The 14676-nt window shown below is 63.0% G+C and overlaps 2 protein-coding genes across 8 annotated transcripts in view; one reads left to right on the top strand and one right to left on the bottom strand.

The window, feature by feature from the left end:
* The window catches only part of PIEZO1 (piezo type mechanosensitive ion channel component 1), a 53388-nt gene extending 46351 nt beyond the window's left edge, over positions 1-7037 (top strand). For 4 of the 5 annotated variants that reach the window (XM_026494603.4, XM_057314621.1, XM_057314622.1 and 1 more), the window contains 20 exons: positions 91-184; positions 259-318; positions 406-578; positions 672-778; positions 950-1144; positions 1239-1497; positions 1568-1756; positions 1950-2250; positions 2442-2538; positions 2638-2785; positions 2859-3073; positions 3150-3308; positions 3389-3536; positions 5121-5309; positions 5451-5543; positions 5627-5799; positions 5873-5995; positions 6069-6148; positions 6243-6432; positions 6517-7037. In XM_026494603.4, coding sequence (XP_026350388.2) covers positions 91-184; positions 259-318; positions 406-578; positions 672-778; positions 950-1144; positions 1239-1497; positions 1568-1756; positions 1950-2250; positions 2442-2538; positions 2638-2785; positions 2859-3073; positions 3150-3308; positions 3389-3536; positions 5121-5309; positions 5451-5543; positions 5627-5799; positions 5873-5995; positions 6069-6148; positions 6243-6432; positions 6517-6766 — 3243 coding nt within the window. In that variant the 3' untranslated portion in view covers positions 6767-7037. The remainder of the gene's footprint in view (positions 1-90; positions 185-258; positions 319-405; positions 579-671; positions 779-949; positions 1145-1238; positions 1498-1567; positions 1757-1949; positions 2251-2441; positions 2539-2637; positions 2786-2858; positions 3074-3149; positions 3309-3388; positions 3537-5120; positions 5310-5450; positions 5544-5626; positions 5800-5872; positions 5996-6068; positions 6149-6242; positions 6433-6516) is intronic. The other variant, XM_057314623.1, reaches the window with a different exon arrangement.
* CTU2 (cytosolic thiouridylase subunit 2) lies at positions 7003-14666 on the bottom strand. Of its 3 annotated transcripts, none has more exons than XM_026494606.4 (15): positions 14485-14666; positions 13835-13909; positions 11411-11489; positions 11172-11231; positions 9992-10052; positions 9393-9502; positions 8941-9236; positions 8732-8867; positions 8452-8583; positions 8042-8133; positions 7834-7928; positions 7604-7751; positions 7406-7472; positions 7251-7309; positions 7003-7155 (listed from the first exon to the last, which is right to left on the bottom strand). In XM_026494606.4, exons 1-15 carry the CDS (start codon positions 14547-14549, stop codon positions 7035-7037), a joined length of 1596 nt encoding a protein of 531 aa, XP_026350391.2. In that variant the 5' UTR covers positions 14550-14666; the 3' UTR covers positions 7003-7034. The 3 variants fall into 3 exon arrangements, with proteins under 3 accessions (XP_026350391.2, XP_026350390.2, XP_057170609.1); XM_026494605.3 differs by having other exon boundaries at positions 13822-13909; positions 14485-14652; XM_057314626.1 differs by lacking the exon at positions 7003-7155 and having other exon boundaries at positions 7246-7309; positions 7834-7960; positions 14485-14664.
* Positions 14667-14676: the final 10 nt, after the last annotated feature.

Here is a 14676-nt window from a genome sequence, read left to right on the forward strand (position 1 = left end):
CTCAGGCTCCCCCTCGGGAGGTCACAGGCAGGCCGAATGGGCTGTGCCGTCCAGGGTGGCGGGGTGCTAACCCCAGGACCTGGTCCACAGATGGCCTACCAGGCGTGGGTGACCAACGCACAGACGGTGCTGCAGCAGCAGCAGGAGCAGGAGAGGCAGGAGCAGACAGGGCAGCTGCCCATGGGTGCGTCCGGCCGTGTGCAGGGTGGGGGTGGGGCACGCAGGGCTGCAAGGGCTGACCACCACCCCTGTGCCCAGGAGGTGGCGCGGGCCAGGAGGCAGAGCTGGCAGATGGCCCAGATGAGGCAGTGGCAGCGGGTACGTGCGCCCCGGGGCTGGGGGCTGCGAGCTGGGGGCCTCCTGCTGGCAGCCTCTGCAGCGTCCCGCCTCCTGCCTGCCCCACAGGCCGCGGCCACGTGATGCAGCGCGTGCTGAGCACGGTGCAGTTTCTGTGGGTGCTGGGCCAGGCGCTGGTGGACGGGCTGACAGAGTGGCTGCTCACCTTCACCCGGCACCACCGCGCCATGAGTGACGTGCTGCGTGCCGAGCGCTACCTGTACACGCGGGAGCTGGTCAAGGTGAGTGTGCACGCCCCCCACCCCCTGTGCCTGCCTTGCACCACCCCACCCCACCGCAGAAACTGTGGCCCTGAGCCCCTCCGTGCCCTGCAGGGCAGACAGGTGCGCCGCAGCTTGGTGGACCAGCTGTATACCAGGGAAGCCGAGGCTGCACCCCCAGGCTCCTTGGGGGCCCGAGACGCACCAAGTACAGCATCCAGGTAGGTATGGGCTGCGGGGCTTAGGGGGCAGCTGGGACCCACCCCACCTGGCTGGAGCCGGCATGCTCGGGGTACGCAGACCTCCTGGCCCCTTGTCCACCGGGGAGCATGAGGCCCCTCCAGCCCCAGAGCCTGGGCAGAGCAGAGAGCAGGCTGCCGCACTTCCCATAGCGGGCTGGGGGCCGAGGAGCCACTGAGCACTGCGACGGAGGACACCAGCAGCCCGCTGAGCACGGGCTACCACACCCGCAGCAGCAGCGTCGACGACGTGGCCACCGAGCCTGGGGCTTCCCTGCACAGCTCCTGGGAGCTTCCCGCCGGCGCCACGACCCGGATGCGCACGGCCAGCGAGCTGCTGCTCGACAGGTGGGGGGGGGGGCGGGCAGTGGGCGTGGGGGGGTGGGCGGCGCCCCCTTGGAGCCAGGCCCGGTGCTGAGGGGTCCGGCGTGGCTCCCTACAGGCAGCAGCGCCTTGAGGAGCTGGAGGAGGCCGCGCAGTTCGAAGCCGGGCAGGGCCGGGTGCTGCGGCTGCTGCAGGCCGCGTACCAGTGCGTGGCGGCCCACTCGGAGCTGCTCTGCTACTTCATCATCATCCTCAACCACATGGTCACTGCCTCGGCCACCTCGCTGGTGCTGCCCGTGCTCGTCTTCCTGTGGGCCATGCTGTCCATCCCGAGGCCCAGCAAGCGCTTCTGGATGACGGCCATCGTCTTCACTGAGGTGGGCCGCGGCCGGAGTGGGAGGGGCCGGCCCCCAGCCCACACCAGGTGCTAAGCCCCCTCCCCCACAGGTGTCCGTGGTCACCAAGTACCTGTTCCAGTTCGGCTTCTTCCCCTGGAACGCGCACGCCGTGCTGCGGCGCTACGAGAACAAGCCCTACTTCCCGCCGCGGGTCCTGGGCTTGGAGAAGACAGACAGTTACATCAAGTACGACCTGGTGCAGCTCATGGCCCTTTTCTTCCACCGATCCCAGCTGCTGGTGAGTCCCTGTGCCCGGCCGGCGGGCCGGCACCTCCCAACACACACCCCACCCACCCACCCACCATGTGGCTGCAAGAGGCAAGACTGGGCGCTGTGGGTCCTAGGGTGGGCCTGGCCATCTTGCCTGGCCGGAGTGCTGCCCGGTACGGGCACGCCAGCCTCCTCACCTCCCTCCTTCCCTCCCTCTGCAGTGCTACGGCCTCTGGGACCACGAAGAGGACCAGCTCTCCAAGGACAACGACCGGGGCAGTGGGAAGAAGGGGGCTGAGGGGGAGCGGCCACCGCTGGGACTCCAGACTGAGGCGGGCATGGGGCCCCAGGGAGAGCCAGCAGTGGCCGGGGCCCTCACCCAGGACCACATCCAGGCAGAAGTAGGGGACGGGCCCGCAGAGCCTCCCGTGGAGATCAAGCCCCGAGACATGAAGCACATCAGCCTGCGATTCAGGAAGAAAAGGAGGGAGAGCTCAGAGCCTGTCGAACCCGCAGCCATTGGTATGGTGACCCTGTCCCTGCACAGCCACCCCAGCCGGCCCACTGCCAGTGACCTGGGGCAGTCCCCAGGCTCAGCCTACTGGGCTGTGAAATGGGGTGATGCCAGCCCCTGGTGGGAGGGGGTCTCGGGCGTCTGAGCTGGACCCAGCACCCCGTGGGCTCCGGTCAGCCATGACTGCTCCCCCCCACAGAAGGTGTGACGGCGGCTTCCGTGAGAGAGAAGTGGAGTCGCCCCCGGGAAAGAGTGACAGCCATGGGGCTCCGACTGCAGAGTTTCTGCCTGGCCGTGTGAGTGAGCGCTGGCCGCTCCCGGGTGAGGGCGGGGGGAGCAGCCAGGGCGCAGGCACTGAGCCCCCGGCCCCCCCCCCCCCCCGCCCTCGCCTACAGGGCCCAGAGCGCGTACCGGCCCCTGCGGCGCTTCTTCCACGATATCCTGCATACTAAGTACCGCGCGGCCACGGACGTCTACGCGCTCATGTTTCTGGCCGACGTGGTCGACTTCATCATCATCATCTTCGGCTTCTGGGCCTTTGGGGTGAGTGGAGAGCCCCGCGGCCACCCCGCCGCCTGCCCCCAGCCGCCCCCTGACCTCTGCTGTCCCGGCACAGAAACACTCGGCGGCCACAGACATCACGTCCTCGCTGTCAGATGACCAGGTGCCCGAGGCCTTCCTGGTCATGCTGCTCATCCAGTTCAGCACCATGGTCGTGGACCGCGCCCTCTACCTCCGCAAGACTGTGCTGGGCAAGCTGGCCTTCCAGGTCGTTCTGGTGCTGGCCATCCACCTCTGGATGTTCTTCATTCTGCCCGCGGTCACGGAGAGGTGGGCGTCGGGCCCGGGGAGCTTGGGGCTCTGGCCTGGGGCAGGGTGCCCTGAGCCGGCCTTCCTGTCCCCGCAGGATGTTCAGCCAGAACGCCGTGGCCCAGCTGTGGTACTTCGTGAAGTGCATCTACTTCGCCCTGTCCGCCTACCAGATCCGCTGCGGCTACCCCACCCGCATCCTCGGCAACTTCCTCACCAAGAAGTACAACCACCTGAACCTCTTCCTCTTCCAGGGGTGAGTGCGGGCCGGCCTGGGGCGCCGGGAGCCAGGCTGCCGCCCATCAGCCCTCCTGACGGGTGCCTGGCCTCGGGCAGGTTCCGCCTTGTGCCGTTCCTGGTGGAGCTGCGAGCCGTGATGGACTGGGTGTGGACGGACACCACACTGTCCCTGTCCAGCTGGATGTGCGTGGAGGACATCTATGCCAACATCTTCATCATCAAGTGCAGCCGCGAGACCGAGAAGGTGCTGGGGCTTAAGGGGGAGTGGGCCCGATGGGCCACGCAAGAGCCAGGCAGTGCTGGGGGTCCCCCCGGGTGGGGGGGGGCAGTGACATGACCGTGGCCCTGTTAGGGGCAGGCAGCTGGCAGAGCGGGCCTGAGCGTGTGCCCGGCCCCGGAGGCCTGACAGCTTGGCTCATGGGCAGGAGGGCCGGGAGCTGGGGCGGTGAACGTCAGCTGAAGTTTTCTGTTCTGTGAGAGCGGCTTCAGTGGGAGGTAACGGAAACAGGGCCCCCCCAGTGTATGTGTAGGGTTCAGAGACTCACAGCATCATCACTGTCACCAGGCAGGTGTAAGACATGCCCACGCTTGGCAAAGACTCCCATCCCCTGCGACTCTGTGCACTTGTCTGTTCTGGACATTTGGTGTCCACGCCATCATACGTCACGTAGCCTGCGTGTGGCTTCTCTCATTCCGCAGTTTCAAGGCTGGTCTTGTGGCCTGGGTCAGAATGGGGGTTGTAGGGCCGAGCAGCTTTCCTTCGTGTGACCCTGCCGCCCTGCGTTTATCCAACTGTCATAAGTAGCCACGGTGGCCGGTCCGTTCTTTTTTGTTCATTACACCACACGCGTCTGTGGACATAAGCTTCTGTTGCTCTTGGGTGCAGGCCCCACAGCGGAGTGGCTGCATCGGGGGGCGCTCCTGGTCTCCCGCCTGGTGGGAGCTGCCCCGGCTGTCCACGGCGGCCACCCCCTCCCCGGTCCCTGCCAGCACCTGTGACTCACAGCGGTCTTGATCTGGCTTTCCCCGATGGCAGACGAGGGTGACGACCGCTTCCTGTGCTTGGCCATCTGCCTTTTGCCCCTTTTGTTCCTGGGTTGTTGTTGAGGTGTAAGAATTTTCTCTGCGTTCTGGACTCTAAACACTTATCACATAGGGTTTGCGGATAGCTTCTCCCGTTCCCTGCATGGTCTCTTTGCATTTAAAATTTTAGAGACATATAGCATAAGCTAGGGGAAAGGGCAGAGGGAGAGACTCTCAAGCAGACTCCCCGCTGGACCTCACCCCGAGCCGAAACGAAGAGTCAGACACTTAACCAACTGAGCCACCAAGACACCCCATCTCTTCGTTTTCTTGACAGCACCCCATCTTCTGAAGCACACACGTCTACTTTTTCATAATAGTGTTTTTTCTCTCACCTCCCATGGCTTCCATGTTAGATCTGAGAATTCTTCAAGTCCAGGCTGAGGTCTTAGGTGGGGTTCTGCTGCTTTGGCACGTGGACATTTGTCCCAACAGTATCGGTGAAGAGACGGTCCTTCCACTGATCCCAGTGGCATCATCCCGGCGCCACTCCAAGTGGGCGGGTCTGTCTCTGGGTTCTCAGCCGTTGGTCCCCGTGCTCGTGTATCGGCGCCGTCTCAAGTGCCGGAGCTTTGCAGGCAACTGTGGCGCTCTGAAGTGTGGCTTCACGGGCCCCGGGGTGGGCCCCAGCTAGGGCTGCGTGAGGCTCTGGCGCAGCAGGGCGGGGATCTGGGACAGTGCCCACCTTCACCCAGGGGGAGGGGGCGGGCAGAGCTGAGCCCCTGAGCCATGTCCCGCCCCCCAGAAATACCCCCAGCCCAAGGGGCAGAAGAAGAAGAAGATCGTCAAGTACGGCATGGGTGGTCTCATCATCCTCTTCCTCGTGGCCATCATCTGGTTCCCACTGCTCTTCATGTCCCTGGTGCGCTCTGTGGTCGGTGTCGTCAACCAGCCCATCGATGTCACTGTCACGCTCAAGCTGGGTGGCTACGAGGTGAGCCAGCAGTCTGTGCCAGCCGGGAACAGGTGGGCCTGGGCCACACCCCACTCACCCTCATAGCCTTCTGCACGGGCGCTGGCGGCCTGGGGGGTGAGAGGCTCCCTGCCCCGTCACAGTTGCTACCCCCCCCCCCAGCCCCTGTTCACCATGAGCGCCCAGCAGCCGTCCATCGTGCCGTTCACACAGCAGGCCTATGAGGAGCTGTCCAGGCAGTTTGACCCTAACCCAGTGAGTGGGCCCCACGTGGCAACGGTGGGGGGCCGGGGGAGGTTGGCCGGGGGCACCTCACTCAAGGGCTGCCCTGCGTCCAGCTGGCCATGCAGTTCATCAGCCAGTATAGCCCCGAGGACATCGTCACGGCGCAGATCGAGGGCAGCTCCGGGGCGCTGTGGCGCATCAGCCCGCCGAGCCGGGCCCAGATGAAGCGGGAGCTGTACAACGGCACAGCTGACATCACCCTGCGCTTCACCTGGAACTTCCAGAGGTGCGTGCTGGGCCGGGGCAGGCCCTGGGGGGCGTGCAGCCCACAGTGGGTCACGCTGTGCCCTGGTGTGCAGGGACCTGGCCAAGGGCGGCACCGTGGAGTACGCCAACGAGAAGCACACCCTGGACCTGGCCCCCAACAGCAGCGAGCGGCGGCAGCTGGCCAGCCTGCTTGAGGGCACCTCGGACCAGTCCGTGTGAGTTGGGGCTCCGGGGCAGGGAGGCCGTGTGGGCGAGGCTGGGCCTGACTCACCAGCCTTCTCCCTGCAGGGTCATCCGCAACCTCTTCCCCAAGTACATCCGGGCCCCCAACGGGCCTGAAGCCAACCCCGTGAAGCAGCTGCAGCCCAGTGAGTGTGTGTGCGCGCGCACGCGTCGGGGACGGGGGGTGGCCTCAGCCCGGGGAGAGGCGGCTGGCCCTGACCGGCTCTGACGCTGCCCCAGACGAGGAGGACGACTACCTGGGCGTGCGCATCCAGCTGCGGAGGGAGCGCGTGGGCGCGGGGGCCGCCGGCTTCCTGGAGTGGTGGGTCATCGAGCTGCAGGACTGCCAGGCCGAGTGCAACCTGCTGCCCATGGTCATCTTCAGTGACAAGGTCAGCCCGCCCAGCCTGGGCTTCCTGGCTGGCTACGGGTGAGTGTGCTGCACGGGAGGGCGGGAGGGCGGGTAGGGTGCAGCCAGCAGCGCCCCCGGCCTCACGCCACCCCTGCCCCGCAGGATCATGGGGCTCTACGTGTCCATCGTGCTGGTCATCGGCAAGTTCGTGCGCGGCTTCTTCAGCGAGATCTCGCACTCCATCATGTTCGAGGAGCTCCCGTGCGTGGACCGCATCCTCAAGCTCTGTCAGGACATCTTCCTGGTGCGGGAGACGCGGGAGCTGGAGCTGGAGGAGGAGCTCTATGCCAAGCTCATCTTCCTGTACCGCTCACCTGAGACTATGATCAAGTGGACCCGTGAGAAGGAGTAGGAGCGGGGCTCCTGCACCCACGCATGAAGGAGCCGCCCGGCACGCTGCTGGGCGCAGACACCCCCGTCCCCGGCCGGCCGCCACGCCCTGATGCTGCTGCGGAAGGAAGCTGGGACCCCCCCCCCCCTCGGCCCGGTACAGGCCCACTGTCCTGTCCGTCATCCCCGCAGGGCCCAGCACAGCCCGCACACTGGGCCAGGGGCTCCAGTCTTCCCTTCCCCACGCGTACTGTAGGGTTTTCTAATTAAAAATATTTTTATTTATACAATCACATGCTGCCTGCCCATCCTTGCCCTCCTGCTCCGGGGGGGACCCAGGCTCCGCTCCCGCCGGTGTGCACGTCATCGTCACTGCTCTCCACCAGATACTCCTGGATCTCCGGCGAGGGCCTGGGGGAAGCCATACCCTGGGAACTCTGCCCCACAGGGGCCAATGCCTGGAAGGACCCCTCCAGCACTCCCCCAGCCATGTGGCTAGCCCATACCTTTGGCTGCGGAGCTGGGCCTCGGCCAAGATGTAAGGTGGCAGGGGGTCCAAGGAGGGCTGCAACAGAGAACGGCCATAGATGAGGAGCTGCGTGGCAACAGGCCCCCAGGGGTGGGCCTCCCCTATCACGACCCGAGGGTGGGAAGGACTCACCACATCCTTCATATTCACACGGCAGCTGTAGCACAGCTGCTCGATGACACAGGCTCGGGAGTCCTCCCTGTGGGAACAGAGCTGTGCCTGAGCACCTGGTCGGGGCCCCAGCGTGCCACACCTACCCTGGCCAGCCACATGGGGCAGAGTACAGGGCAGGACAGGGGCGGGGCAGGACGGTACTAGGAAAGGACTCACCTCCCGCATGGCCTGGTCCCCCGAAAGCAGTTCTGGGCCCTGCCCACCTCTGTAGAACAGCAGGGCACCGTGGGTGCCTCAGCTGGGGGGGTGGGGGACTGCATCTGGGAGCAATCCTGGGTCTGAGCCCCAAAAGCCGTGGCACTATCTGCAGGCAGAATAGGCTGAGGGTCCTCTTGGGGCTGGACCCCAACTCCCACACACCAGTGCCCCTCCCCCTCCACACGAACCAGCGGTATCGACGTCCAGCAAACACATACAGAGCAGGCAGCGGGGGCCAGAGGCACAGCCGTCCCTGGGGGCCTTGACCAGCTTCTCACTGGTCCTGAGGGGTGGCAGACGGGGCACAAAGGCAGCCTGAAGCCGGGCTTCACTCCTGCACCAGCGCCAGGCTCAGCGCTCACCCCCACCCCACCGCGGGTGCTGACGCACACGCACCTGTACACAGTGCTGACCGTCGAGGGGAACTGGGCCTGCAGCCGAAGCAAGAAGCCCTCCATCAGCCGGTGGATGCTGGCCTTCTCGGGGGCCTAGGGACAGTCAAATGGAGGGCTGCAGCAATGGCACCCCCAGGCCCCCTGCACACCATCAGCCCCGAGAGCGCGGAGTCGGGGCTGGAGTGAGCGGAGCACCCGCGTCTGAAGTGTCCCCGTCACGGAACACAGCCGCTGTTACGCTCTCCCTGCAAGCCCCCCCGGCTGAGGCTACCAGCCCACCTCTCCTCAGCGGGGGGCACCCCGCGTGTGCTCCCAGAGAGCTGGTGTGGACATAGCTCAGGCCACTGAGGCTGTGCCGGCCACCTCTGACCCCCACTGGAGCAGGCCACCTGCCCCAGTCCCGCAACTCACCTTGGTATCGATGGCCGGCGTGAAGACCGAGGGGACAGCAAACAGGCGGTTGTAGAAAGCAACCTCCTTCAGCGTGTGCTCGCGCATGGGCCGCACCACCACCACGCTGCCGTGCCGCTCGTCGGAGAAGCCCTGGGGTGGGGGCACACTGCTCACGGTGCCCAGCAGAGGGGCTCACAGCCCCGCCTTCCCCGTACCACAAGGGCGACCCTGGCGCTTACTCTCAAGTGACAGGGACCAGAGGGACCCCTGAAAGGCCCGACCCACGTAACCCACGTACCGTGTCCCAAGCGAGAAACGCCCCTCTCCCCAGCGCCAGGCCGGTCATGAGCTTGATGGCCAAGCGGGTACAGCTGTCTCCTGTCATCACCTTGGAGTAGCCGTGGGTCCGGGCCACGTGCAGGATCAGGTGGGTCCTGCAAAGCAAGCGCAGGGTCTCAGGGGCCAGAGGAGGCAGGGCCGGGCCCCCAGGGTGGGGGTAGGGCTCACCGCAGGGTCTGCAGAAGCTCCTCTTTGGCCGTCAATGTCTTCACGGAGTCAAACAGTCGGGACAGAGCCTCGGTCTGGTCAGCCGGGGGTGGCCCAGCCAGGTCCTGGGGGTCCTGGGTGCAGGGCTGGCTCAGCTGCTCCTCCCCCGGGGTGGAGTTGGGGCTACCCCCGACCCCCTCAGCTACCAGCGTATGCTGCTGCTGGAGGAAACTGTCCACAGCCACCTTGTAGGTCCCTATGGTCCCCACCGGCTCCTGGGCAGAGCAGCGCAGCACAGACGGAGGCAGGGCAAACACCTTCCAGGGCAGGGAGAGCACATAAGACCCAGGCCCTCCCTCTACCCATATGCCAGGAGCAAACAGGCCAAGGGGGAGGCCCACGGCTGACCTCACCAAGTAGGCAGGGCCCCTCGTGGGCACCCCGGTGGCCCGCCCTGAGACAGGCCCACCCACCTCTTCCAAGGCGACAATGTGCCATGGGAAGCCAGTGGTCTGTAGGATCGACTTCACATCAGCCAGAGTTCTTGCTCTGTCCTTCCAGCTCTGGCCACAAGCTGCGCCCTCTGAAAAATGCAGGTAGAAAGGAGTCATAGCTACAGAAGAGCCCAAGATGGGACAAGGCCAATGTCCTGTGAGCAACTCTACGAAGCTTTTCAGTGGAAACCACAGGACGTGAACCTGTTCTCCTGGAGGGAGCATCATCAGAGTAGGAAGTGGGTTCTCTCTAGTGGCACAGGGGAGGGATGGAGGGAGGCGTGATGGACCACAGTGCCCCAGACCTATCTGGGAGCCTATCTCAGGGAGCAATGGGCGGGGCAGGTGAGCATCCAGCCCCTTCCACCCCGGGGCCCTGATCCATGGACCCTAGGCAGACCCTCCTGCCTGACTCTGATAAACGTCTAAGACAACCACTGTGCCTGTGTTGCTAGACCAATGTGCTGTCTCCAAAAGATGCCCCCACCAGGGCCTCATTAAGGTCATAGCGCCAGCTGTCTCAGTGGGGCCCATCCTGAGCACCCAGGGACGGGACTTCCCGGGAGGGCTACACGTACCATCGATGTACACAACCCCTGGCACAAAACGCAGTCTTTTGGCAGAATCTCGGCTCAGGCCCTGGAGAGGAAAGGGACAAGACCTCAGCCCCACAGTCAGAAGCCAAAGGGTACTTTCCCAGCACAAACCACTCCCCATCTGAACTGATGTCTTCCGGGACGGGTGGTGTTCCCCACCTGGGAGACAGACCATTCAGACAGGGTGCCACCCATGGGGAGGCCACACAGCCCGACGTGGTCAAAGTGACCTGCCCGAGCATCTTCACAGCCCCAGGAACACCTGCTCCTCACCAGTCTCCACACCCCCCCCCTGCCCCGCCAGCAATGTCCCGAGAGGAGCGGCCTGCCCAAGCACCCCTGACCGCTAAAAGTGCGAGAGGACAACAGACTCATCGAGGCACTGACAGTCAGAGGGAACGGGCTCCAGGTGCCGGACAGAAGGCCAAGGGAGTGGGCACTTACACCAGGCCAGGCTTAGGGGGCCATGAAGGGAGAGAACAGCACCATACCGGAGCTCTAAGACAGACCACCCCTCTAATCTGTGCCCCTCACTGGAAATGCAGAGGGTCTGTGTATGTCCCAGCCCCAGGTCAAGGCCTCCACGGCAGCCAGGGCCCTCAGGAGAAGCCCTAGCTGACTCCGACATGCTGAGCGACAGTGTGAGTGGGCTGCCGAATACCTGGAGCAGAGCTCCCCAGCGAGCGCCTCCTCCCGTACGCCCCCCATCCCCACCCAACTGCACGTCCCCTGGCAACTCCACTGTTCATATGGGTCTCCCCTTAAACTTTGCAAGGAAGCTGCCCAGCCCCAGGCAGGGTGGACCCCATTTGGGTTCCCCAAGGCACCTGCTCCTTTCTCACAGTTCTGTCCTGGACCCAGAACCAGGGGGAGGCCCAAGCACTCGGGAACAACTCAAGCAAGGCTCCAGCGTGCCGCCAGGGACTAGGGACTAGGGCTCTACGCAGTCAGCAAACGCTACTGAACTCAGGCATGGCTGGGCACTCCAGACTCAGCTTCCAGTTTGCACCTCTGTATACACATCCGACAATCCTCTGGGCAACCCCGCTAGGGGTGGGCTGCTCTCGCTAGCTGCAGGCAAGAGCCCCTCAGTGCTGGGCCTCCACCCCTACAACTTAAGGGGGCAGCAGCCAGGGCCCTGGAAGACACTGGGGTGATGTACCTCAAGGACCTGCCAGACCATGGAACTGGATGAAGGCCCCCCAGACCATGCCAAGAGCACCTACGGGAGAAGAAACATGGCTAGAGAGCGCTGCGTCTCCCCCAAGAGCGAGACCACCCTCCCCACCACCACCACCCGTGCAGGACACTGTGAGGGGAGGCAGGGACGGAGAGTCAGGGCCCAGGGGGGCTGGGCTTCCCAGCTGGGGACCCCGCAGAGGAGTCACTCCAACACACTACCTTTTCACCCGGAAAGATCAACCGATTCTTCCCCAGCACGGCTCTGAACTTGTGGATGTAGAAGGCCCTGAAGCAGTCCCTGCAACAGACAGCCAGCAGCTGCGGCCACAGAGCCTGACGGGCAGGCGGCCTGACGCGAGCCCTGACAGGCACGCGCCCTGACACGCTACGCGGTCATGTTTTCCTTCTTTTACCAACTTCGCAAAGGCTCTGCCCAGAAACTGGCAAGGGAAGCCAGGGTGGAGGGGTTCTTGCCAGCTGTGTCTGCCGCAGGACCAGCCCCGTGCTGCACAGGGAGGCCCCCCTTGGTCCCCAACAATCCTTACTAGGGTGAACTGAGGTCTGAGGGGCCCAGAGCCCAGGTGCCACCTGCACCTCCAAACACTCCGGAAGGCCCAGCAGGCAGAATGGACGGACACAGGAAAGTGCAGGGCAAGGCCAGCCCAACCCTCCCTTAAGCAGAGTGGAAGACCCCTTCCAAAACTCCAACAGGGAGAAGTACTGTCTCTTGGGGTGACGGGGGAAGCACTGAGCAGGCAACAGGGGATGCCCTGTGTCCCAGAGCACCACCTTGGCTGACCAAGCTGATACCATCTCAACCAGAAATGCCTGGGAAGTTCATGCAAACGCAGAGTCCTGGCTTCCTCCTCAAACCCACAGAAACAGAACTTCCAGGATGGGCCCTGGAAATCTGTATTCCTGAAAACCTTCCACCTGATTCTCAGGCTCAGCTACAGGTTAGAATCACTCAGGCCAAATACATTGGACAGAATGTGCCAGAGTGAGGGCCAGGCATCTGCATTTGAAAGCTCCCTGGCAACCCCAGCAGGGAAGCCAGGGTCGATGACAGCACCCCGACCAAGGGGACAACGCAACTCCCCGAGAGCTGCCCCACACCTGCGGCTGCACCCCTAAGCCTACGTTCTTTTTCCTACTAAGACATAACCAAGGACACCTGGGTAGCTCAGTCGGTTAAGCATCCAACTCTTGGTTTCGGCTCAGGTCACGATCTCAGGACCATGAGATTGAGCCCCAACTCAGGCCTTTTGCTTACAGTGGAGTCTGCTTGAGAGTCTCCCTGTGCCCCACCCCCTTGCCCGCACCCTCTTTTCCTCTAAATAAATAAATCTCTCTCTCAAAAAAAAAGAATATTTTTTTAAAGCCTTTATTCATTCATTCATTCTTGAGAAAGAGAATGTGAGTGTGTAAAGAAGGAGACAGGGCAAAGAGAAAATCTCAAGCAGACTGCATGCTGAGTGCAAAGCCCGATGTGGGGCTCTGTCCCCGGATCCTGAGATCCCAACCTGAGTCGAAATAAGAGATGCTTAACCGACTGAGCCACTCAGGTGCCCCTAAATAAATCTTAAAAAAAAAAAAAAAAAACAAAACAGACACAGCAGTGTCCACAGCAACTCCCCCCACAAACCCCACTCCCCACTGAACAGGCACCACTATGAGGGGTCGACCAAGCACCCGATATTCCTTTGGGGTCAGTAGCTCAATGCAGTGTTTAATAAAATGCCAGGGCCCCAGTTAACCAGCCACAGGCAGTGAGTCCCCAAAACTCACTCACCATTGGGGAGTAGTAAGGCTCCTAAAACACAGACGCTTGCACGGTGCGCTGACAAGCTGTGGCTGCCCACAGGCAGGGGGAGCTCTGAGCCCAGAAGGAGCAGCTGCAGCCACTTCTCTGCGACAACGATCACTTTAGATGCTCTGAGCAATCAAAGCAACGGCTGCTTTGCTTACAATGTTTACTCTAGTGGCACACACCAAGTCTCCTAGCTCCCTAAAGATGGCTGGGGAGGAGAAAACTTCAGGAAAAAAACCTCAGTCCCTTCAGGTTCTCTTTTGAAATGTTCTGGAAAGTAGAGTCCAAGACTTGTGGAGACTAATTTAAAAACATGAGCTAGGGGGCACCTGGGTGGCTCAGTCAGTTGAGCGTCCAATTCTTGGTTTCGGCTCAGGTCATGATCTCAGGGTCACGGGATCGAGCCCCGCGGCGGTGGGGGGGGGGGTTCTCTGCTCAGCGGGGAGCCTGCTTCTCCCGCTGACCCTCCTCCCGCTTTTGCACTCTCAAATAAAATCTTTAAAAACAGACAAACAAAAAAATCCTCAGAGCACCTGCCCAAGATCTCAGGATGCTCTAATCTGCCCCTAGATGCGCTCCAGCCGCCCTGAAATGCTCATCCTGCCTACACCTCACCTCACCCTCTGCCACTTTCCCTTAAGTGCCATCAGATACCCTCCTGCCATGTGGACCATGGGAGAATTACGGGGTACCCACACAGAAAACACCCCCCACACGTACCAGAGTACTGGAAGGGATATTAGAAGTAAATGCTTCCAAAAACAAGAGAAAAAGCCACAAAAATGGGGCATACCCAGCTGCTAAGCCAAACAGCATTTACCTCCAGGCCTCACCTGCAGAAGGCATCTCCTGCTCGGATCACGATGACAGGTAGGCCTTCCTTGCACTTTACACACTTCAGCTCATGGCTTTGGACACATGCGGGGGGGAGGCAGGGAGAACACAGATTGCAGACCTCCCTCCCAGTGGGCTTTGGGGAGGTGGTACTGCCGTTCTCCCCGCCCCCCGCCCCCCCCCCCCGAAGTGTATGAGAAGCTGATGCGGGCAGCTGCACATACTCATCCAGACCACCAATATGAACAAATACAAGAGCCGTGGGGGGAGGGGGTTAGTCTGCCAGCTGAGAAAACCACGGAGGCCACCTCTGTCTCTCAACGGCTGGCATGCCTGGAGAGACAACCTGCTGCGGGTGGATGGGAGGAGAGAGATGCAAACAGAGGGAGGAAGCAACAGGCAGGCCGACTTCCTCCTCAACTGAGGACACAGGCTACAAGAATGACAAGCGCACCGGGTGCTGCGGAGCAGGGTGCTGCCCACACCGGGACCCCGGGGCTTCTAGGCGCCAGCTTCGGCGGTCGGCTGGCCTCCACGCGCGGCGCCAGGGGCTGACGGCAAGGCTCGGGCCGGGCTCTCGGGGCAGGACTCTGCCGCCCGCCCGGAGCGCCGGGAAGGAGAGGGGAGGGTGCGGACGCCCAGCTCTTACCCAGGCCGCGGTGGCGGCGGACCCTCGGGCGCTGCGTCCCCGTAGTCCTCGCCAACCTGGCACATGGCTGCGCTGGGTCGTACCGTAGTAAGCGGCGGCGGCGGGGAGACGCGCCCTAATAACGTCAGCGGGACGCCAGCAGGGCTATGACCAGCGGGCTGGGGGCGGAGCGCGCGCTAATGATGTCAGCGC

The sequence above is a fragment of the Ursus arctos genome, unplaced genomic scaffold, assembly GCF_023065955.2.
Source record: "Ursus arctos isolate Adak ecotype North America unplaced genomic scaffold, UrsArc2.0 scaffold_19, whole genome shotgun sequence".
NCBI lineage: Eukaryota > Metazoa > Chordata > Mammalia > Carnivora > Ursidae > Ursus > Ursus arctos.

What these genes read in the sequence shown, in the direction of transcription:
- CTU2 (XM_026494606.4), bottom strand. Translation starts at nt 14,549, where the DNA reads ATGTGCCAGGTTGGCGAGGACTACGGGGACGCAGCGCCCGAGGGTCCG. An exon ending in TGGTCTGGCAGGTCCTTGAG is followed by an intron (nt 10,053 to 11,171) that starts GTACATCACCCC and finishes TTTCCTCTCCAG; the next exon opens with GGCCTGAGCCGAGATTCTGC. An exon ending in GGGACCAGGCCATGCGGGAG is followed by an intron (nt 7,473 to 7,603) that starts GTGAGTCCTTTC and finishes CTGTTCCCACAG; the next exon opens with GGAGGACTCCCGAGCCTGTG.